At 32.0% G+C, this 26,281-nt stretch overlaps 1 protein-coding gene and 1 long non-coding RNA gene across 2 annotated transcripts; one reads left to right on the forward strand and one right to left on the reverse strand.

The window, feature by feature from the left end:
• The first annotated feature begins 852 nt into the window (after positions 1-852).
• LOC134719528 (uncharacterized) lies at positions 853-3,323 on the forward strand. The gene is made up of 3 exons (XR_010107610.1): positions 853-1,435; positions 2,780-2,843; positions 3,299-3,323. It is a non-coding gene; the product is annotated as an uncharacterized LOC134719528 (long non-coding RNA).
• A 3,111-nt stretch (positions 3,324-6,434) lies between these two features.
• LOC134719529 (techylectin-5B-like) lies at positions 6,435-26,232 on the reverse strand. The gene is made up of 6 exons (XM_063582522.1): positions 25,840-26,232; positions 21,176-21,363; positions 18,693-18,789; positions 10,902-11,066; positions 7,441-7,701; positions 6,435-7,021 (listed from the first exon to the last, which is right to left on the reverse strand). The coding sequence occupies exons 1-6, from the start codon at positions 26,228-26,230 to the stop codon at positions 7,017-7,019; spliced, it is 1,107 nt and encodes a 368-aa protein (XP_063438592.1). The 5' UTR covers positions 26,231-26,232; the 3' UTR covers positions 6,435-7,016.
• Between the last annotated feature and the right edge of the window lie 49 nt (positions 26,233-26,281).

Consider the following 26,281-nt stretch of genomic DNA (forward strand, 5'->3'; position numbering starts at 1 on the left):
TACAAACAAGTATTAGCAAAGTTATATTTGAAAAGCTGTCATTGTTTGACCTACAATCTCATTATTAGAAGAATGAAACTAATAATCATTATACAAATCCTTTAATGTAGAATCCCAGTAAAACAAGCTAGGAAAGCGTATGTCAAGTATCTTAAATAGATCGGGATAGGTCAAAACCAAGGGTCACTGAAGCGTGACATTTAGTATGAAATAACTATATTTTTTCTGGTATTATCCTACTTCAGAGCAAAACATTTGTAGTTCATTGCTATCTCATATCCAGTGTATAAAAATGAAAATGTACAAATATCTAACAAGGAGGGGCGAAAGATACAAAAGGAACAGTCAAACGCATAGATCGAAAACAAACTGACAACGCCATTGCTAAAAACGAAGAAAAAAAATTTTAAAAAACCACATGTGGTTGGTACCCGTCATGTTGCTCATGTTATTACAAACCCGGTAAAAAGTCTAATTCGGTAGATACGGATGGTCTACGACGTGTCTCATTGTGATGTATAGCTATCTGGTAAAACAGTAGATTCAAAATGAAAACGAACATTGCAAAACTTCCTTTCTTAATACATACGTCGGAGTTAAAAGATTGCTAGCAGTACAAGGTCATATGTGTCTGGTTAAGAGCAAATGATAAAAAAAATGTTTTTACTGCATATGTTCCGGACCATACGGGTATACTATTATGGTACGACTAGCCTTTATCTTTGTTACATACTTTCTGAATCTTGATATATTGGTTGTCTTGTCTTTGCTATTTAGAGTTAATTTTAAGCACCTAAAGGTATCCGACCCATAATAAAGATTTACGGAAAATTTTCCGGAGTTTACCGAGGTGTCAACTTTTTCAACACCTCGGTATTTTCCGCCTAGTAAGCGAAAGTATAGTTATTTTTTTTAAATGACGATTAAAATACCAGAAAGGCTTAATTGAAGTATATTTTCATTAAATATAGAGTAAACGCTAATATTTTTCTATAAATTGTCCAATTTTGACAATCCGGAAACAGAAGTTATGGTAAACAAATATGGACGACTCGGTCGGCTGCCAAGACAGACGAAGGCTTTTTACCAAATAATGTACGCCGATTTAAGTCTCTTCGTCTTATCGTCATGCGTAAATAAGGTGTGCAGTTTGCATGCACCTGGTTGTCAAAAATGTTGTACCGACATAGGAAGATTAGTTGATAGAAGGAATGAAAACACATCACGCACTTGTCTTTTTCATCTGGCGATCTGCTCTGGGAGACTATTTGAATGGATCGTTTACTTTTATGTTTTTAAGTTCTGTATTTATATGTTAAGTGTATATCTGGATGGAATTGAACCCACTTCCTTATGGTCCCTAACAAGGAGAACGTAGTAAACCAAAGGCCAAGCTGATGCCAAGCTTCAGTGTAGAACTTTGAGCAGGTGCCAGGTAATTTGCATTTACAAATCCAAACATTTTAAAACTTGAGTTGGACCACATTGTCATGTTAATTATGTCCCACGACACCAGTTTGCCTGGTAAAACAGCTGTTATATGTCATAGTATTATTTACAAAATAATCATGGTCGGTCAGTTTAAATGCTTGTAATAATTTGGGAACAAACACCCAAGTCAAGGCAAAAAACAAATACAAACATATTGACAACAACTGCAAGAAAGCATTAAACAAAAGTGCTTTCAGATAATTAATGGATTCAAGCAAAGGCTACCCTTCAACATGTTCAAAAGTTGAATTGCCATGGTACACATACAATGTACATGTACATGTTTGATCATCATGTAGCATGAACCATCAATGGCTTTTTAACTTGTCACATTGACACAGACACTAATCAACACTAATTAATTGATACATGTTTATACTAGCATGACTATAGTAAAATATTTATTTTGATAATATCCATCTAAATATCATCTAATAATTTAATCAGCATTTCATGTATTTGATTAAAAAGTCAAACTCTCATGTACATGATGTAGGATACAAAGAAACATAACTTAATATAAGAGCAAACAAACAATTGGCCGTTCCTACATGTATATATATCTCATTATCTAGGAGTTTTTTCTGTTTAATTTCTATGAATGTAAGATGAAGTTGATACTTTACATGTACAAAACAATGTACATGTACTTCCCATTTAAAACTGATATCTATACTTATTTTTTTTTATACAATAACTAAAATTTAAATACAGACTAATCATGCAAATATTCAACGACTGAGCGAATAAGACACAAGTTCACCAAGGTGCATTGTCCCTGAGTAAATTTTCAGCGTTGTAAGGTCACAAGTTGTAAAGCTTTTCAATATTTGAATTCTTTGATTATTTATCTTTTTATTGATACATCATGTACATGTAAATTGTCAAATAGCATATTTACAACAAATATCATTTTATTATAAAATGTACAAATGTATGTGTTTTTTCAATATTTATCATATGTCCAGTTTTCACTTTATTATATTTGGTAAGAAACATTGTATAACAAACTAACAAATATAAAAAAGAAGATGTGGTATGTTTGCCAATGAGACAACTACCCACAAAAAAAACAAAATAACACAAACATTAACAACTACAGGTCACTGTACGGCCTTTAACAATGAGCAAAGCCCATACTGCATAGTCAGCTTGATCATTTGTACATGTACATGTACATTGTACTGCTACATTTATACATTCCTTATCTACATTGTACATGTACATTTGTATGTGCTATCAAAATGAAAAACATCTTTGTAACAGAAATTTATATTTTATTTTTTAGAGAAACCTTCCTTGTTAAAGATGTGACATTAATCCCCCCAAACCTACAAAACACAATTGATTAGGTAAGTTGCAGATTATCTGAGATATTTTTGATTATCATCACAAGAAATGTAGCATACATGTATTACTCTTCTTTCATTTATATGATCATGGAGATACATGTACATATGCATGCACCTTGTAATTTGTACAGTTGTATATATGTATTTCTGCCATCTGTCACTGTTAATTTAAATGTACATTATGGGTATGTAAATAATCAAAACATGATACATGTATCAAGACTAATCATGTGTATTTTCAATACACAGGGTTTTTTTTTGTGTTGAGATTGATAGCAATTTTGTTGTCAATTGTTGTAGTGTCATTGAAAAATGAATGAAATAAATGGTTGTACCTAAAATTATTTGAAACATGTCTGAACTTAACTTTAATTTATTTACATTTGTATATCTATATACATGTACATGATCATGATCAATGTATCAATGATGACAAGGAACTTTATAAATTTCAGAGATGCTAGTTAACCTTGTTAATGAAATAACAGTTGTTTTAGGGCATGGATAATTCTTTTCCGCGGCGTAGATATTAGATTTTCTTTAATTTCTTCTAATTTCCAATAACTTTCACTTAACTGATTTGTTCACACTCTTATAGCATGTATAGATATACGATCAAACAATAACAGTTGGTTCTTATAAGAATATTTGAGCAGTACGTTTCAGCATTAGCAACTGTAATTGTTAATCGTATAAAGAGAAGTAAGAAAACATTAAATAACTAAAAATAATTTAAAAATGTTAAAGAAATTTTTATTTACTAAATACAAATTGAAACACCGAAATAAAGAAAATTAGAGGGTTCTATGCTCCAATCGTTAGTGACAAAAACAGTTAAATTCTTGCTTAATAGTTCACTATAGTATGAGAAATTCGGAGTCGACATATTGTGTTTCGTAAAGATAAGTTAATAATACAAAAATGATCCAATACAATTTTAACTTGTGAATAAAAACCTTTTTATTTCATTTATCACGTAACAAAGGGTACCAAATTATTATCTAAGTCACAATTTCGTTTTTAGACGCTGTTTGATATATGACACCTTGAAAGGTTATGCTACGTGTATACGCAATTATAGTCAAACGTTCATCGTATCAATAACGCGTATGGCCCAAAAACCCATATGGTCTGGAACATATATATTGGTATCTAATCATAAAGTATAGCTATCAATTATGTAATTTTGCTCCAACTTTGATTTTCTGTTTCATTGATAAATTTGCAATATAAGCTACTTCAAATTGTTTCTTGGGGATATGTGATAAATGTTTATTGTTTAAAAAATCCGAAAATTTGAAAGAAAAAAAAAGAAATAGATAAGGTTGAACCAGTTAAGTCCACATAACCATCGAGATCATGCTACTGTCATACAAGTGAGAGGTTAGGTAGTTATACAACCGGGTTTATCCATCTTTTTCTACAAAAATGTCTATACCAAGTCAGGAATATGACAGTTGTTATCCTTTCGTTTGATGTGTTTGGGCTTTGGATTTTGCCATTTGATAGGGACTTTCCGTTTTAAATTTTCATTGGAGTTCAGTATTTTTGTGATTTTTCTTCTTTTATTTTTTAAAGAACTCGAGTTAACTCAGCTGCATTAAAACATTTATAAACTATGGAAACATAACCCACGCAAGGTAATTACATTACGCATTCGTAATTCAGATCTGGAAAGTACTAATAGTTTTACATTAATGGATGTAAAAAGAATACATGTAAAAAAAATGAAATTTTTAAATCTCCTAGCAACAATTGGGTGGTAAAATCGAAAATTCACGGACGTCAAAGAACCAGTACGAAGAAATACTAATACATGTCTTGTAGAAACATAAACTGACGATTTGGATTATATTGGTATTAAAATTGCATATTTTAATTTTTGTTTTATTTTAGAAATGCATATTTATATCCTGAAGATGTGAAGGCATATATACAATACACATATATATATATTACAAAAATGATAAAATCTTAGTATCAAATCATTATACACCATTAATAAAAAAAAAAGTAATAGTATGTATGCAGGTGTTGTGTTCACTCTTCTCAGTACACAATATCATTTAATGAACGCAAAATAGTAAGGTGCATAACAATACATACAGTTAAAAATGATTTATTAAAGATTTGTAAATTTTGATATCTCAAAAAAAAATTCATTGGTCGTGACTGTCTCACTTGATATTTAACAAAAATCATATTCCCCTTCGGAACATCGTACTCCACTGTCATACTTCTTTTATTAGATTTTTTCAAGTTGCAACTAGCTGTATCCTTCTCTGGACAAAGTATATAAATTAAAGTAAGGACAGGTCTAGAGAGCTTCAGAATAATAATTGTATGTAAGCAAAAATGGACAAACGTTGGACGACGATGAAATCGAAGAATTGCTGCAAAACAAAGACTTATTGAACACAAAACAAATAGTGCAGTTACTGTTGAAGTTGAATGTTTCTGATATTTTCTTGAGGAGAGAGGGAGGGAAATTACCAAGTTTGTGGAATATGAGCTGCTTCACTGAGAAGTTGCTCGTTAAACTCATGATAGTTTGTACAAGAAATCTGCAATTAGGTATATTAATAATTGTTTAAATAATATCTTCTTGTTAAAAGACACATTGATATCAACAAGGACAATGAATGCACTAAGAGGAATTTATTATTCAAAGCAGTAAAGGTTAATTTAAAACGCAAAAGCTATGTAAAAGTTGACCATGATCCTGATATGTACTAGGTGGATTTGCAGAAACTTTACGGTGATGATACTCCAGTTTGCGAAGTTTGCTCCATATGTTTTTCAGTCGAAAATTTGGTTCGAGTAACAATGGCCAAAGACACATTTCGTGTAAAACAAAATTGATGATATTGCCCAATTTAACCTCAATTTTACTAGCGGCAGTTCAAACTACCTAGACTACATGCCAGACTCTTAGCAGGATTTACCTACTATCTAACCCAGAATATACATATAATACTTGACACTGTACATTGAACAACCAACAATCAATCTATCTATTTCACTTAAAACGGCATTTCAGTAATAAAGTGTACACATGCCGTTTAAATTTTCTAATAATGCATATAATATTATGCCTCTTGATGTTTAGCATTCATCAACAACCTCAGTTATGTCAGTAATAAGTGTTTCATTTTCTTATATACAGATTTAAGAGAGGAATACACACTGGCAAATCGTTGTCTTGTTTATCAAAAAAATGGGATCAACGAGAGCAAATATTGATTTTCGAACAAGTGCATAGATAAACTCAGCATAGATACCAGGACTAAATTTTATATATACGCCCGTTTCGTCTACAAACGACTCATCAGTGACGCTCGAATCCAAAAAAGTTAAAAAGGCCAAATAAAGTACGAAGTTTCCATTGTCTCTCATTTAAACTATAATTCCAAGGCTTTTGACAAACGAATTCAAAGTAGCTCAATTGAAGTAAACCCCACTATAGCTAATAGACACAAGCGTTCAAAGAAATGTATTTTATTGTACATGATGAAAATTTTGACTAGCATTCATGTCAAATTATGTTGATATGCGAATAAGCGACAAGACATCCGACATAGATCTATAATTAAGCCAAACAGATTAAATAATCACTTAAACTAGCCACACTAAGGTTAACACTACTTTATTAATAAATTCATAAGATTGATGTTAATTAATATTATAATAGTTGTTAGTGGCGGTAGGGTTGTTGAATAACTAATGTTTTCAACAATAAAGTTCAAATGTGCCGCGAATCCAATAACAAACGTAGCTCAATATTATCACGACATAGTGTATTCTTGATATATTAAAAATAACATGCAAGCAAAAATATTTCATAGAACATGATAGAAAAAAATAATTAGCAGTCATACCAAAATTATGTAATCAGCAAATTCAGCAAACAAGCGACCAGCCATTAACAATAAGTATATAGTAAAATGTAAGCTAAACAGGGCATATACCGATTGAAACTAGCCGCCAAATGTACTAAACATAGACTTAACTATACAGATGAAAAGTATTAGGCAATATAACTTCAAATAAACCTGCAAGATGTAGTATCAAGCAAAAACTAAATAATCATTGCAAGCAAGGAAGAAACAACACCAATTTTGAACTCGAACAGTCAACCCGAATAATGTGAAGAATACCTACTGAAACGAGTCTCTAACCTGCAAAATAAAATCAAAATTATTAGGACAAGCCATAGTTAAGTTATCAAGAAAAAATAACAAAACTTGTACTTGAATTTCTACATTTGATTGACATTCAGTGAAAACCAAAAATATATTATAGATAAAAAGATCAGGTATATTTTCCTATTCAATTGCCAATAGATTGAATATAATTCTCATAGGCATATTGTTTCAATTTTTGCAATTCAGGAGTCGAAAAATGCACTATGAAATGATTTATGCAATTATACTCGATTCTAATTAGATCAATTAGTTAAACCTTTCAAAAGAACGTTTAATGTGTGACTACATGGAGGGTGCCATTTTTAATACTCTATGATTGAAGTGTTAAACACAAATAACAGATTTGTACATACGAAACGAATACTATAATAAAGTATAATTGTTACACCTACCAATTGATACAATTGTCTCCCTTCTAATCATCATTTTGGACGATTTTAATGAATAGTGGTGTCCTGTCCATGTAAACCATTCAATTCCATCTGCCAGAGAGATATGAGATCCGGATAAATATTTGCCATTTAAATTAGAATGATGACAGTTGTTATACCACCAGGCGCCAAGGTATACAACTGCACAGTCATTGGGAGAAGGATCATTGTCTCGATCTTTGGTACTGAATGGCATGCCGTTATGGAAGTCTAAACTATCACCTGAAAATAGATCCACAATTTTTGATGTTAGAATAAGTTGTTCAACTATGAATATTTAAATCATGATTCCAATCTGTTTTTTTTTGTGAGGAATTAAACAGAAACTATTGATGAGATTTTATTAATAGAGAGTAGAACATCTTAAATAAAATTGTTTTCACATGTAACTAGCTACCTTTAATGAAGATGTTGGTTATACCATCATACGCCAAGGAATTTAACTCCTCATATAGTATGAACAAGATCATTGCCCCATCTATGGCACTTAATAACATGCCATCACCAACAAATCTTTTTTTTTATGGTTATTCAATCAAGATTATTAAAATTATGGTTCAAATCTAGTTTTATTGTTAAATCAATAAAAGAGAGAGACTAGATTTTGTCAAATAGCAGGTGTGTTTGCATGATCCAATATACATTGTATTCATTTTGTTATCTATGAAGAGTTTATTTACAACCACTGGGTCGATGCCACTGCTGGTTGAGTTTTAATTCCCCGCGGGTATAACCAGCCCAGTAGTCAGCACTTCTGTGTTGACTTGAGCTATCATTGATATGTTCATAATTATAAACGAACTGTTAACAAAACTTTGAATTTTTAAAATACTAAGGCTTTTCTACCTCAGGAATAGATTACCTTAGATGTATTTGACAAAACATTTAGGAATTTTGGTCCTAAATGCTCTTCAACTTCGTACTTTATTTGGCCTTTTTAACATTCTTTGATTCGAGCGTCACTGATGAGTCTTTTGTAGACGAAACGCGTGTCTGGCGTAAATATAAAATTTCAATCCATGTATCTGTGATGAGCTTATGTTCATAGAACACGACTGTGTAGGCCATAGCTTATCATTTGTTTACGAATACGAAGAATCAATTGAATTATATTGCATGGTTAAAATTCTTAAGGAGAATCTACTGAGCAAATAGAAAGACTTAGGTTGTGCAGTTTCCGGCGTCGGCGTCATTAATTTGTTAAATATTGTGATATTTGGTAAGCAGATTTATAAGCATTTGTACATCTCATTTCGATACAGATTATTTGTCCTTACCACCTCGGTCATAATTCATCATGAAAATCTCCGAAAAGTAACTTCTCATGGTCTTAAGTTTAGGAAACCCCAACACATCAAACCATAACTTCAAAATAAGTATGGATTTAATTGAGGACTACCCCAGAGCCTGGGCTTAACAAAAAGAAGTTGAACTGACCATTTGTCAGAATTGGTCAAAACAAAAAAAGTCCGTTTTCCGGAACAAAGGCTGTTAAATGTCTATTATCTCTTCATGATACCGGTATGTATGTTGTTGTTCCTACGAACAAAGCTTCCAATAATATTGTCTTTGTGTGTAAATCACACTACTAAGAGTGTCCTGTAAAAGAATTACGAATAAATGAGCACTCAAGTAATTCCATATACAAAAAGATATCATTTGACAAGGATTAGATTTGGGCGAATCATAAGTCCTTCATGACTTCAATGAACATGGCATTGAACACACAATTCGGAGGACTTTCCTTGTTTTAATGGATACCTGAGCTTCACAGAATTCCTACAAACAACAATACATTGTCAGCTCATCTGCATGTTCGACATGAGAATTGTCCTTTAGATTGACATAAATTCTGTCCGCAGTGAAAGGGGGCGTTCAGAAATACTGTGAAACTGTTTACTCGCGTAGTTGTATTAACCCTATGTGGATTCTAAAAAAAAACCTCCACCACGATCTTTTTTGTAATAAGCCCATCAAAAATTTTGATTTGTCAACCCTGTATACCACCATTTCCCATGTCAAAATGAAAAATCGTCAAAAAAGAAATAATCCACAATGCCTTAAAACATCAAAAATAATTTGGGATACCATACGGCTTATTTTGTAAATAGTGCACAAAACGCTAAAACACAGAGGACCAATTGATCAGTATGCTGGATTTTTTATTGACAACAAATTTGTTTTAATTGGAGGTAGACTTTTTCAAAAAATTGTCGGCATTCCCATGGGAATGAACTGTGCGCCTCTCTTTGCCGATCTCTTCTAATTTTCATATGAATTGGAGTTCCTTCAGACACTTGTCAAAAACAAGAAGATCAAAGAAGCCAGGTCATTTAATTTCACATTCAGATATATTGATGATGTTCTTTTCATTAACAATCCAAACTTTTCTAATTGGGTGCCATTTATATATCCCCCAGAACTAGAAATTAAAGAAACAACAGACACGGCTTCCTCCGCCTCATTTAAAGACTTCCATGTATACCTCGAATTTGACATACACGGTCATCTCAGTACCACAATCTATGACAGACGAGACTATTTTAATTTTGAAATTATCAATTTCCCCCACCTTATTAGCAATATACCAACTTCACCTGCATATAGGATATACATTTCCCAACTTATTCGGTGTCTGAGCAGAAAGTTGATGAACCAGGGGTGTGTCAAAGAATGTCTCGTCCTTTTTCTAAAGAAGGTTCATCGGAAGGTACCAAGACCTAGTTAGTAAATATTCGTATCAACTTCATAATTAATACACGATGGTCTTGAAGTATAGATGGGTACTGATGTTGTTTCTCATCTAAACGTGTTATAGAATTCTATTATTTGTCTTTATGAATATTACTTTTACTGTTTAGTCTACTTTTGGTGATATCCAGATGATGGAAAAAACCTGGTTTAAACCTCTCAGTAGCATGACAGTCGCATTAAATTCCATTAAACAAGACAAACAGTCATATCTGGTAAAAATGTCAAACATTTGGGTACAGCGGTCAAAATTTTGTTATCCTAATCATTATAAAAACAACGAACTATGTCAACAAAGAAAAACAAAATTACATATAGACACTATATAGACAAAGTAAAAAAACCACGACATTAGGGTATTACCAAAACGGTTAAGGTTAAAATAGAGATATTGATATTTGCATATATAGATTGTTTATCACGTGAATAATTCAGTTCTAAGAATCAGAGTTTTTTATCTACACATTTAACAAACCGTTTATCAAAATTCATTCTTAAAATTCATCATATTGTAATCAAACAAAATGTATTCGTATCAGTAACATTGTTACTTATGAGAACTTGAAAGACGGTCATCTTTTGTACAAATAATTAATGAATTATTAAATCAAAACAGAAAAATCGTACCATCTTGTTAAATAGCAATTCTAATGAAAACTTTAAATACGAACCTGCATTGCCGCTGTAACCTTCGACTGACAATTGATAATTAGACAGCTCTTCCAATATTTGGAACGAATCGTATTCTGCGTATCTCATTTCATTCGAAAAGTTTTCCAATTCGATTCTCAAGGTGTAATCATTTTTTGAAGTCAGCATGTGAATGTACTCATTACCTTAAATAAAAAGTATATAAAATCACAGGCGGTAAAGGAGAGACTACAACAAGTTCATAAACTGTACATGCCGTCTGTCGTTGTCTGTAGATAACACCAATAATGCATGGCAACTAGCAGAAAAGAAATCCGTTAATCATTAAAGTGAACCTTCATAATTTAGTTACATATACATAGCTAGTATACGCTTGGACCGTCTGTGTCGGGTCAAGCAAAATGTTACAATTTTCAGGTGAAGCTTTGCATGGAACAATGAAGAAGTGACACGACGGGTGGATGTTTGTCGGAGAAGTTGATAAACCTTATTATCAACTGGTAGCTTGTTAGCTTTGTATAACTTTGAAAAGTCAACCTAAAGGGCATATTAAAGATATATAAATATATAGTCACGTAGGTTCTCTTCCATCCGGCAGTTAAACCTTTGTCAGGGGGACGTTTGGTTGTGCGGAATGTACTAATAAGCAGCCACATCAGGTCAAAATCTGCACGTGAAATCCTACACTTCGAGGAAAGAGAGTGACAAGCTCTTCGCATGTCAAGATGTATTGCAACAACTCATTAAAAAGGGGCGAAAGATATCAGAGGGACATTCAAAAAGTAAAATCTCAAAAATTTTGAACTCCGAGGAAAATACAAAACGCAAAGCCCCTAATCATAAATCGTAAATAAACACCATGGCAAAAAAGAAAAAGACACAGACATACAATAATGAACAAAACACAACAAAGTAAACTACAGACTAAGCAACATGGACTCCACCAAAAACTATGTCTTGTGAGTTACCTATGGCAAGCCAAAATGTATGATTCATCTCACTGTCCCCATTTTCGAGAATTTCCCCTTCTATAACAGGACTTACCTATTTTGTTTATTATTTATTTATGCTCATCCTAACCATGGTGATCTATTTGACACTGCAGGTTAAACAACTAACAATCAATCAATCACCTTTGAAACGGCATTTTAGTCAAATATATATACTAATGACGTTTGCGTGTCTTAAGTAATCTTATGATATTATTCATCGTGATGTAACCCATTAATGCAACAACCACTTCAGCAGTTAAGTCATTACTGGGTAATTTCTTTTATTATATTATACAGAGTTCATATTATATATAACTCAAGAAAGGTATATACATAAGATTTGTTTAAAATAAAAACATTAATTAGGAGGGCAAATGTAGCCTTGAAAACAAGGTCACGTCTTTCCGTTATCTCTTACTTTAAATTTTAAATACCAGGCTTCTCACAAACGAATTAAGAGTTACTAAATTTAATTGCTGCATTATATATTGTAACAGGATATACACATATATTTCGATAAACAGTAAAATAATGTATACAGCAGTCACGCCTTAATATGTTAATTATCAAATAAGTGACAAACAATCAGAATTAATATATAACTAAGCCAATCAGAACACATCAAGTACACATTTGAGCCACACTTAAGTAAGCACTAATTTATTCATCAATACATTAAGACAATAATGTGTTAACATTGTTATACACGGCGGTTGAGCGGGTAATTTCTACAATAAACTTCATATGTGCTGCGAGTTCTGAAACAGAGTAATACATGATTAGATCTTAGCAATGTAAACAGTGGTCTTAGTTTTTGTTATAGTAATCAAACATAAAACAGTATCAGGCTTCTTACAACACGAATTAAAAGTTACTCAATTTTATTGCAACAAATTATATAGAAGCAAAACATACATAAAAATATCTTTCACAGAACAGGATAAAGAATTTAAATAGTAGTCACGCCACCATATATACATTATTTGTAAGTAAGCAAATAAGCGACAAGCAAACAGAAATAAATTAAAAATTAAGGCACACAGATAAAAATAGCTGTCAAGCCAAAGTGTCACCAAATAATGAAAAACTGTCCAGAGCAATGACTTTATACTCCACAGATAAGAATAGTTAACAATATGACTTGTAAATTTTGCAGGCAAGAAGTTATTTCAAGCGCAAAAAAACCTGGCAAAGCAGCAATGAGGCGCAATTTCTACCATGAACGTAAATTCATTTTAACACACAAAAAACAATATCTCATATGATGGGAAATACACAAATGTAGCACCGAACATCGTCAACATTACTCACCAAGGAAAGAGACTCTTACCTGCAAAATAAAATTAAACTACATGTATCAATTGTTGATCAAAATAATAATTAGTACTGAACAAAATACTAAGCAAACGGATTAAAAAAAAACTTGAAATTCAACTATTTCTAATCCTTCAACCCCACCTGAGCATGGTATCTAAAATGAGATGATACAACAATGATCACCCTTCTTTTAAAATATATACTCAACAGCTTTCTACTTCCATACATTGGTGTAATAACCATGTAAACCAACATCCTCATATGCAAATTATCCTCCTTTTGACCTTCCTCATTTAAGAATTTAATTCTACTTTATAAATCGAAGACACATTTAACAAGGCAATGTTAATTTCCATTATTTATCTTTTTAAATGTAAAGGTCGAAGAAGAACACCAGACAATGCACTGACCATAGAAAGAAATAACGATCTAGCAGTAAAAATCAAATTACAATAGGCGACTTAATTTGATCAATAGAAAGAAATGAGTAAACAACTGTATTGTTGACAAATACTCCCCTTGTACTTGTTAAATTAATAAGTGATATTCCGATTGAGTCCACCGGAAAGCACCAGCATACTTAGCATTAAATCACTAATGTATCACTTATGTTCTTGTTTCTGCATAGAAACAATAATAAAAAGGTAACTTATAAAAAAAAATTATAGACATCGTCTAAGAAACTTGTAATTTCGTTTTAAATGAGAATTTTGTCAACTTTTTCTTTTCAGTTGAATCACATTCTAAGTCGCTACCTCATCAAACGCCGACGAAACCTCATCCCTTTCTCTTCTTAATTCTTGTGAAGAGTAAGACGAATTTTAACCGGCTTTTGTATACAGTTACTAAGCTTATTGTTTACTCTTTTATCTACTCGGTAAGGTAATTAACGTTCGTATTTACCCTATAAAATGAAAGATTTTTTCTTGTGCGCTGGAAAATATTCTATCAAATTTCTTGTTGCAGTTACCGGAATACTAGAAATAGGACCAAAACAAAATTTCCCAAACTTTATAGGTCTTAGACCATTTCAAAATACCAATTAAAGTAAAACAAAGAAAAGTAAAGAAAAGTAACATATAAAAATGTCTGCTGTTTTGTTTATCAATTGCAGGAAACTCCAAGGAAAACAAACAGCTTTAGTTTCAAAATTATACTTAGCAGCATCATATATTATTTCTCGATTGCATATCAGCATCTACAGTACAACGTTAAATCCATCACTGTTGACTGGTTATCACATTTCAGTAATATTTTTCTAATTACAAACTGTAGTCCTACATGTATTTAACACAAATCACCACTGCAATTCAAATTGATTTATATACAAGTTCAAATCCATTGAAAAAGAAAGAAATTCAACATGATAAACTCCTCTTTTTCCAGGAAACCAACCATTTGACCGACTAAAGGTAGTATCAGTCTCAAATATTTCATCACGCCGATACCAAGCTCTAACGCCATAATAGAGACCATGATCGTAAAAAGCGATACCACTGGGATAATTATTTTCCCATATACAAAAGGCATTTTTGCTCACAATTATCATATGGTAAACCAAGAAGCAAGGAAAGCAATCTAGAAACACAAGTCACAAAAATAATTTACCTAACAATATCAACACAATAAGTTACACAATATAATTTACATAACAATGAATGTAAATGTTTACTGTAGCAATGTGTTTTCTGTTATTAACTATTAAAATGTAACACATTCTAGATGAGCTAGTGTTTTACCGAAGACTACAACTATCTAACAATCTATCCAACAAATCAAACAGCATCAATTGGAATTGAGTAATTTGATATAGGAAGATGTGGTGTGTGTGCCAATGAGACAACTCTCCATCCAAATAACAATTTAAAAATTAAACCATTATAGGTTAAAGTACGGCCTTCAACACGGAGCCTTGGCTCACACCGAACAACAAGCTATAAAGGGCCCCAAAATTACTAGTGTAAAACCATTCAAACGGGAAAACCAACGGTCTAATCTATATAAACAAAACGAGAAACGAGAAACACGTATATATTACATAAACAAACGACAACTACTGTACATCAGATTCCTGACTTAGGACAGGTGCAAACATTTGCAGCGTGATTAAACGTTTTAATGGGCCCAAATTTGTCCACTTCAAATCCCTTTTAAAACCATTCAAATTTCTATCTTTTAAATGAATAAGATTATTCACTGATGGATAAGTCAAATTATTTGATTAACTCAACTAAAAATCTGTGTCAATACCTGCAGTAATACAGTTTTGAAAAATGAAACTTAAATTATCTAAAATTGTTCGCTCATCACCTTATGTACTCTTTGGAACCGAATTCAAACTGTTCAATTCAAAGTGGACATATAACAATTGAAGAATATACAAAAGGGTCACTTTTAATGAACCATTTACAACTTTATATTCCAAGTTTGTGTTCAAGTATTTCATGATAAAGTCTGTAAAATATCGAGCTCCAACTATCGTTTATGGTTTTTTTTTAATATATGAAATATCAACTGCTGTATACCCAATGCGAAAACAAAATTCCATATAATTAATTAGTTTGCTCAAATATCAAAGATCTAAGCCAAAAAAAGTTTTTTAAATTTGAAAAAAAACCTAATATTCTGCATCCCTGATGTTTTGTATACCAGAGACTGCAATTTCTCTCTGAATATCCACAAAACACTATAAATCAAAATCATTTACATTAAAGTCACAAATCATACATTCCTTGTGTGTATGATAACAGTAATTATTCAAAGCTCATCTAACTAAACATGATATATAAAAAAAAATATTCTAGAAATAGCAGTTCTATTATCATTAGCATATTTACAAGTGTTGATTTTTTAACCATCGGTTAGAAACTTATTTTACCAACACAACTTTTAGTTTAATTTAATTCTACCTTAAGCAATTTATGACAAAAACTATCTATAACCCTTAATTTAATTAACCGAATGCTATTAACAGCTGTTTCTAACTATAGTCGAGACATGTGCGGAATAGAGTTTCACTCTGGATTTTTTAGTTTAACTTTATCGTCCCTAAACATGTGACACAAGGGTTCTATACAAATCTATTTTGCAATATTTAAACTATGTTCATCTTTTGTAATGTTACATTTATTTGTTGCGACTGACATACAAGTGAGAGTTTTAGCTAGCTATAAACCAGGTTTAATCCACCATTTTCTACATAAGAAAATATCTGTACCAAGTCAGGAATTTGACAGTTGTTATCCATTCGTTTGTTGTGTTTGAGCTTTTGATTTTGCCATTTGATTACGGACTTCCGTTTTGATTTTTCTTCGGAGTTCAGTATTTTTTGTGATTTTATTTTTTTCTTTGATACAAGGAAAAAAAACTTTTCTATCGAATATGTGTGGAAACATTTGTCTGAAAAAATAATTATCTGTCCCATTGAACACTCTCTTTTATAATATCCCAACTCTTAAAACAGACGAGTCATCTGACCATCAATTCTAATCTTTGCCAATCAACTTTACCAAGGCTGCATAAAAAATGCAATACACATTATTCATACTCACAAGCATATTTGTGTTTAAAAATAAAAATCTACCCTCTTTTACTCCCTTATTTTTTTTAAGCATTGCCTTAAAATTTCGAAATCTAAAAAACAATATGACTCCTTGCAAGGCGTATAAATTTCGCAACTTTCGTGTTAGTAAACTCATGCTTTAGGTCAATTTTTTACTTGATCATGTGCCCACCCTTTATCCCTGATCTTACTTTCTTTTTCTTATGCCTGCGTTTACTTTTATGTTTCGTGTCACTATTTGACCATCACTCTGACTAACTCAATACTATCAAAGCTTACAATACTAATTGTAGAAGAATCAGAACTTATTAAATGTTCTCCTAAATGTTTAATATATCAAAAAGAAAGTTCATTACCTAAACTGTCTGTTACTGCATCTTTTATCTTTGTCTTTGCCTGTATATTTGCCTTTACCTGTATCTTTGTCTTTACCTGTATCTTTCTTTGCCTTTACCCTGTTTATTTGCCTTTACTTGTATCTTTGCCTTTACCTGTACTTCTAACTTTATCCTCGCTTTCTTCAAATATGTTCTCTCGTTTTTTGTTCTTTGATTTTTCTCTCTGTGTTATTCGCTTTCTCCACATCCGCTTAGTAACACATTTCATCTCAAGCTTCTTCTATTCCGTTACTTATTTTATGTTATTATTTATTCTATGACGAACGGGGTTTTCTTCTCTTAGTCAGCTTCATCTTTTCCTTCTTATATCTCTCAGTTTACCAATACTTAATTATTTCGGTTCCTTGTCAGCGTCAGATTCATCGTCATGACACTTATCAATCGTTCTTTGGAGTTTTCATAAACTGACTTTGACATATAAAATGCTCTCCTCTTCTGTTCACCCGCCGCCCCATGCAGACTTGCACTAACCGCTGATGTAACTCAATTTGATTGTCTATCCTAAATACTTCGTTGATTGAGAATTGTATAGTTGAAATTCTTCTCTTAGCACTTCCAGGATAATTCGTCCGAAGTTCCTAATTCGATTTGACTTGTTTAAAACAATTTTTTCAAAAGATTTTAAATGTGCAGCGAATCCCGAAACAGGGAAATATATTAGAGCCTCCGGTAACGAGGTAGCATTTCATCAAATCAAAATAAATTAAAAAAATAATTCATTTCTTCCGAAACAGTGATCCACGTGATAAAGATCATTTTTTGTTAATATTGACAGTTTTTTATTTTTACTTTCTTAATCAGGTAATATACAAACACGTAATTTAATTAAATGTTGCAATAAACAATAGTTTATCAGAAGTATATATAGTATAAAGTATATAGTATATATGACCCATATATATGTATATAGTATATATGAACCATATATATGTATATAGTATATATACGAGTCTAAATTGAAAACTAAGTTCAAACCTATGACTGCGTTGGATAAAAACCGCATTTTTTATACGTGTGCATGTCAAACAAATTTCGTTGTAGAAGGGTCTAAAAACAGTATATATATATATATGGGTCATATAATTTTAGGTGACATGCACAAACATGACAATGTCAACAATATTTCATATGAGAGAATCAATTGTCGGGTTTATGACAGTAATGCATGAATACCAATATAAATAAACTCATCATAGATAACCAGGATTTAAATTTTGTATTTACGCCAGTCTACAAAAGACTCATCAGTGACGCTTGATTCCCAAAAAGTAAAAAGAAGGGGCCAAATAAAGTACGAAGTTGAAGAGCATTGAAGACCAAAATTCCTAAAGTTTTGCCAAATACAGCTAAGGTTATCTATTCCTAAGGTAGACACACAACAGACAGCAACTAACGACCACCTATCACTTAATGGCATATTGTCATGAAATGAATATAATTCCCCTATGACATAAGGTACCAAGTACTTATTTATATACGAACATACTTCATTTTTAAAAGTTAGATACATTTGTCAAATTTCGTATTATAATTTCATTATACCTAACCAAAACTCATCTGCTAAGTCGCCAAAACCCATTTTGTACGTTTGCCATGTCTCGTAAAAATTTGTTTGTCCATTCACACGCCTTTGAATAACCTGTAAAATAAACATTTTTTTTAGTATTATATCTTGACTTTGAAAAAAACCAATGAATAATCAGTCCATGAATAATAATAAAATTAGTCCTGGACTCTGGTCCCCATTCTTCGACTTTTAACCGAGGTCTAGAATTTCTTTTCAAATTTTAGCTATTACCTTTCCTTTGCTAGAAGTATTCACATACAGACGAAAAATGTGAGAAACATAACTAAGATTTTTATTATAATACCCTTATAGCATTGAATAATGGAAACGAGTTTTTGTATTAACGGACATTATCGACCAATCAAATGTATTGTTCCAATTCAATCATATAAGAAAAGGCTTAATTGTTTTATAAACATTTAACAAAAATCATTATTTGTTAGTTTTATTCAATAGAACCAAATGAATTGTGATATTTATAGATTATTACATGGCATTTTCCATATGGCCCTGGTATTAGCCCTAGATTCCCATATCAAGCCAGAGGGCTTTAGCCCGAGGGCTTGATATGGGTCTTGGGCTGATACCAAGGACCATATGGAAAATGACATGTCATAATCTATTTATCACAGATTTTCAAGCAGGAGAAATCAATGCAAATAGCTTATATCAAATCATGTTTGATATTTCATCAAAAATAAAAATAAATATTTAACAAACAAAAAAAATAAATGTATCACTGTGAGTTAAAAAAAAAATTTAAGTATCACATTAGGTTTTGTGTAAAGTGTAACAATAAATATATTAATTCTAAGAATTGAAAATATTAAACGACTTTAAAGTGTTGCATTACAAATTTTTAAAAAAATGCTTAGGAAGAATCCTATATCGCTACTTATTACAGTGTGGCGTCATATATTTTCTAAATTCTTCATCATGACGTCAAAATTTCACGGGAACTTTTGTGATTTTCACTGTTCATGATTTCTACTTTTCAACATCTACAGCACATTTGTAACTTTCTAAATTTCTTTTCATTGTGTTCAACTTGTTTACAAATAGCCTTTGATTGACAGGTAACCGGAAGTTAAACTCGGGGGCTTGATATGGATTTCGAGGGCTGATAACCAACATTGACTTCCGGCTATTATTGGCCATGCAAAAACGTACATATCAGTACAAAATATGTGATAATACATTTTAAAGATCATATCGTTTCCGGTTTCACTAACATACATAGTGTTAAAAATCCGATACTGAATCATTTCTGTCAATTTTATGTCAAATTTGATTGCTAATCAATAGGCAGAGTTGGCTATTTACATCACTGGGTCGATGCCACTGCTGGTGAACGTTTCGTCCCCGAGGGTATCACCAGCCCAGTAGTCAGCACTTCGGTGTTAACATGAATATCAATTATATGTACATGTATATGGTGTGTTTTTTTTATAAATTAACTGTTTTCAAGTATGAATTATTGAAATACTAAGGATTTTCTTATCTCAGGCATAGATTACCTTAGTCGTATTTGGCAAAACCTTTTGGAATTGTGGGTCCTCAATGCTCTTCAACTTTATACTTGTTTGCCTTTCTAAAATTTTTGATCGGAGCGTCATTGATGAGTCTTATGTAGACAAAAAACGAATCTGGCGTATCAAATTATAAGCCTGGTACCTTTGATAACTATTTGGCTAATCCAGAAAATCGCCTCGGATGCATGAAATCTATAACGTGTTGTTTTTATTTTATTTTTTTTATTTAACTATAATGCACATGATGTACTAGTAGTCATTTCTTTGGATTTATACTTTTTCGAATATATTTTTTAATTTTATGATTAATTTTGCATTTGCTTGATGAATACCAGCAAAACAATTATAACAACGTTTCGTCTATTGAGGTTTCCTAAATACCTGTTTCGTGCAGTTATGAGCCTCCTCATGGGTTTTAGGTTTATATGACTACTTGGTCGTTTTTATATTGATTATTCGATTACCAGACCAAATATTCCATGATTATTTGATAATATAGGACTGCATTTTTAATTATTTGATTATTCTGTGTAAACAAAAATAATGATTATGTGAGTATGTTTGCAAACAATTTAGACAGAGAGAGCGAGATTTTGTATTTTCACCGTTAAATGAGACTATGTAATAGTGTGGGCACTTTAATTGCTTTACTGGACAATTAAGCGTTTATGCAGCAGGCGATTATAATAAAATATGCCTAAAATGAAAAAAACGGAACATTATAAAACTCTTTACCTGAGCAAATATTAATAAACATTTGGTGTTGTACCCCTTTAAATTGCATTTAACAATAAAGTTATATGTAACTTTCTATAGAGAAAGTGTATTTTTTTCCAATATGAAACCCCATAATAATACAAATAATGACGGGAGAAAATGTATATGTAGTACAATCAGTTTGATTGGATGTAAAATATCAAACTTACAGTCCAGTATTGATTATCTGATCCAAGTTCACAATACACATAGAAGTCATTTCCGGTACTTGGATATATCGTGTATATACCATTTCCACCAGAGGCATCTTCGCAGTCTGTTGGTAGAACTGTATTATTTCCGCCAGGAACAGTTCCACCGACAGTGGGTAGAACTGGATCATTTCCGTCAGGGACAGCTGGATTGTAATGAAAAAAAGATGAATTAATCATCATAAATTAGTCTAAACATTTACTTAATTTTATCATCGGTACAAGGACATCATACGTAAATATAAATCAACATGCAGACATCTAGTATGTTCAGGTATTTCACATCCAATCTTTTATGGTAATAATCTTTACAAAGCACAAAAATGTCAACTTCACCTCAAACGCTTACCAAACCTTTAAACAGACTTATTCGGAATGGATATACAAATATCAAGGATTGTATATTTTGGTATAAATATTGATTCACTTATAGGGTCTTTGCATCGGAGATAAACACATTTATTCTGAAACCAGTTGTTGGCATGATACGGGTTATGTTCTTCTCATATATTCTATGATGGTATGATACTAAACCCCTCGCGGGGGGATTGTACTTGATTTTCATATGAAGAAGACATAATCTTTCAATCAGTTTAATTGAGGTCTGGAGCTGGCATATCAGTAACTGCTAGTAGACCTTTGTTGGTTAATGCATCATTGTCATTTTGCTTAGTTTCTTTTGTTAACTATTCTGACATTGGACTCGGATTTCTTTTTAACTGAGTTTTACTGTGCGTATTGCTATGGGTTTCTTTATTCTACATGGGCTAAAGGTATAAGGAGAGGGTTGAGATCTCACAAAAAAAGTTTAACCCCGCCGCATGTTTGCGTCTGTCCCAAGTCAGGAGCCTCTTGCCTTTGTTAGTCTTGTTTGTATTTTAATTTAAGTTTATTTATATGTTTTGGGGTTTGGTGTGACGTACATTTTCACTGAACTAGCACACAATTTTATTTAGGGACCAGCTGATGACCACCTCCCTGTGCGGAATTTTCACGCTGCGTTCAAGACCCATTGGTTGCCTTCGGCTGTTATCTGCTCTTTTGTCGGGTTGTTACGGTGCTCACATCACTTATTGATATATATATATATATCACCTAATTCGTACTCACACGACGAATGTATCAAGCGGAGCAGAATCTGCTAACTATTCTAGAGCACATGAGAGCTGCCAGCTATATTTTATTTTGTGGGATAAGAGTTGATAAATTGTTAAGCAACCAATAGTCAATCGACCAATCAATTTATCACTTAAAAGGTCAAATCACAAAAATACTGAACTCCGAGCAAAATTAAAAACGGAAAGTCCCTTATAAGATTGTAAAATCAAAAGCTCAAACACATCAAATGAATAGACAACAACTGTCATAGTCCAGACTTGGTACAGGCATTTTCTTATCTTATCCACATGACAAAAATGAAAGACAAGAATACAAAAATTATCATAGAACAATAACACAATGACGAGATGCAGAAGTAGAGCGCCACGTCAAATGGATACCACCAAAACAGATTAAACCGTAAAAGTAATATTCATTAAGGGCATCCGATACAGTTTCAAGGGCGCTAACTACTAGCGCGACGTGAAAGCGTTCGAATTTCTGCAAAACGTCACTTTCGGCGGGACGTCTTAACGTCACGTACGCTGTTCCTGACAACCCCTATGATTTAAAACAGAATCTTCGAAATTTCCTCCCCAAAACAAAATGTAAACAAACAGTAGCCACTATAAAAACTAATTCAGTATATGTTTGCCTTTGTGTTCTTATAGCTCTTGGTCATATGCTTAGTAATATCAAGTATATTTGAGGATTAAAACAACAAAACTATGTAAAAAAACGGATGTCCAACGTTACATTTTTTAACAACTGTTTTATCTCTTATGTATAGTGATCATGTTTCTCATTCTCTGATCTTCCCGAAACTTGACAGAAGCAACGAAGTGTGTCAGTTCTTGGTTAAATTGAAGCCGTTATTTTGTCGAATTTCATTTGACTCGGTGGCTGCAAATTAAGCTTGAATAAGAAAAATGTCCAATGACGTTTTTGGTTGAATTAACGGCTGAAACGTGGTTTTATAAGTAGACATAGCTAAAAAGGTATATTTATGTGAATGATTATAACATCTACTGAAAGAACAACCATTTGCCTCATTGTTCGTGAGTTCAAAAAATGAAGATTCTATAAAACCATCTCTACACAGTCGTTTTTCAAGCGGTAGCCATTTTGTCCAAGTTGATATTTCATTTGTCCAAGCGAATAATGCGGGTTTTTCACCTGATATATCAATAAGTAATTTATAATTTACCAAAACAAAGTTTAGATACACGAAAAGAACATAAAGTCTAGATTCTTATTTTATTAACTGCATGTTTGGTTCTTCTAGGAATAAAATGCTGCGAAACATAACAAAACGGTGACCATTTTGTCCAAACGTCGAAAAACGTCGTAAAATCCAAATAAACGTTTTTTTTCGATGTTACATGTGCAAAATGTGCTCCTTTTTATAGTCCTGATACTTAAAACGAATCGCGTGGTGAAATTTAAAAAAAATGCTGGTTGTCGAAAAAAAACCATGTTGGTGCGTGTTGTGCATGAAACGGAGGTAACTGAAAGACTTATCTGAAACAGCGACAAAAACAGTTTCATTTAATTAATGCAACCTCGTATTATATGGACAATTCGGGGGAAGATAAGTACATTTTAAAAGAAAGCAACTTCAAATGACAGAGAAAATAATTATCAAGATCGGGTTATAGTAATTTTATGAAATGGTTGTATTTCGACACGTTATGTGTCTAGCAAATTTTTAATAAAATTCAATTCAAATTAATCAAGGGTAAATATATTTTTATTTACTTGCAGAGTGTCGGATATATTTGTATTAGGGTTGAACCAAGATATGAAAAATTTACAATGACAGATGATATGCACCATACAATTTTAGAAGCCTGCGATTAAAGTTTTGTTATAATTCAGTTATTAAAAAAACGGATACTTCTGTCCCATTTTTCTTTCCTTCAAGTTCATTTCTTACGACAATTCAACATTTTAAGGTGAATTAAGGGTAATAATTATTTAATCGATTTCCACAACTTGGCTAAATAAATTCATGGTAAATAGCACAGGCACTTGTCTCAGAATTTTTTTTTCCTATATACCTTATTATAACACAAGGTACTTAACTTGCATTTTAGAAAAATGTTAGGTGGTGACGAAGTTCCGTTATATGCCGCTGTATAGGCTGTCAACCCCACTAAAGCTTGTTATATCGTAAATCTAAATTGATTTATCTATACAATGGTGTATAACATGCCTACATTTGTTGTCGGAATCATCCGTAGCAATCCTCCCAAAGTATGTCAAAAAATCGTTTTAAAAAAACTTGTTAGTTTTCGTATGAATAGAACTTATCATACAGTTAGTAAAATTGTATGATATACCGTGAAAAAATCTAACAAGTGTTGTTTGTGGTATGTCTAATAAGTTACAAATTTTCCCATGACGTCAATGTCTTTCACACTCTCTCTTGACTTTACGTATGAAATGAAACAAGATCAGATAACTCCGAGAATCATTTAGGTTTTCCCATAGAATTGACCAATCGGAAACCGAGATATACAAGGAGCATGACGCGATTATTGCCAATTCTTCAGCGGTTTGCAAAATTATAACGATTGACATACTTTGGTAGGATTGCTACGGATGATTCCGACAATAAATGTAAGCATGTTATACACCATTGTAAAGATAAATCAATTTAGATTTACGATAAAACAAGCTTTAGTGGGATTAACAGCCTATAAGGCGGCATATAACGGAACTTTGTCACCACCCAACATTTTTCTAAAATGCAAGTTAAGTACCTTGTGTTATAATAAGGTATATAGGGGGAAAAAAATCTGAGACAAGTGCCTGTGGTAAATAGACATCGCAAAATCAATAGAGATGGATTTGGAATCAACCACCTACATACTTTGACAAAAAGCAAATGAAACTTGCTAATTGAATAAATGTACATCAAAAATTTCAGAAAACCCTCTTTGACGTCATGTTGGTGTAACGTCGTGTTGTAGGAACATCGTGCGCAACGTTCTTCCGTGCGATTAATCATAATAAAAAAGAAACGCTTGAACGGTATTTAATATGAACGATCAGTTGTAGATTACACGGAATGATATAATAAAAAAAGTTTTTCTAGTAAATATCTAAAACGAACCGTTGCTTGTAGAAATTAAATAAAGATGAGATAGCATGTGATAAAAGATTTCAATTGTATTGCCTCTTATATGGAACAATTAAATCATATAAAAACATACTAAATATTCAAATAAACTCATCATAGATACCAGGATTAAAATTTTATATTTACACCAGACGCGCGTTTCGTCTACAAAAGACTCATCAGTGACGCTCAAATCATAAAATATTTAAAAGGCCAAAAAGCGTTCAAAGATGAAGAGCATTGAGGACCAAAAAATCCTAAAAGTTTTGCCAAAAACAGCTAACTAAAAGGTAATCTATTCCTGGGGTAGAAAAGCCTTATCTTTTTTCAAATTTTTGTGTAATTTTTAAATAACATCTATGATGAATTTATCTTTATATAGGTTTACAAATATACCTACCATACATATGTCTTATCATGACCATTGATCCTACATACGGGACCTTTTGTGAACTACTCGAACCCGAAGTATCCAGATAGCATTCCCTGGTATTACTGATATAGGAAACAGCACAACAGTCAGATGTGGTCAAACAAACTGAGCCACATGCTTGTGCAGATCTCACTTCATTTAACAGAATGGAATCATTGGTTGTTATTTTGTAATCGGTGAAAAATATAAAAGTTTCCTGTTTGAAATCTATGGCTTCTATTGGTTGAACAACTACACCTATTGAAAATATTATAAAGTAATGTTTGATTAGTTCGTCGTTGAAAATCATATCAAAAACACTTTGAGCAGCAGTAAAAAACAAATATGAGAACATCCGTATTTTTTTTCTCTTTATCATTCGAATTATAACAACTAGTTCATTGAAAACTTTAATACATCGTTAAAAAAA

The sequence above is a fragment of the Mytilus trossulus genome, chromosome 5, assembly GCF_036588685.1.
Source record: "Mytilus trossulus isolate FHL-02 chromosome 5, PNRI_Mtr1.1.1.hap1, whole genome shotgun sequence".
NCBI lineage: Eukaryota > Metazoa > Mollusca > Bivalvia > Mytilida > Mytilidae > Mytilus > Mytilus trossulus.

Coding starts and splice junctions, on each gene's coding strand:
- LOC134719529 (XM_063582522.1), bottom strand. CDS start 26,230: ATGATAAAGAGAAAAAAAATACGGATGTTCTCATATTTGTTTTTTACT. Junction 21,364..25,839: donor CATGATAAGACATATGTATG/GTAGGTATATTT, acceptor ATTACAATCCAG/CTGTCCCTGACGGAAATGAT. Junction 11,067..18,692: donor AGCAGATGAGTTTTGGTTAG/GTATAATGAAAT, acceptor TTTTTATTTAAG/GTAATGAGTACATTCACATG.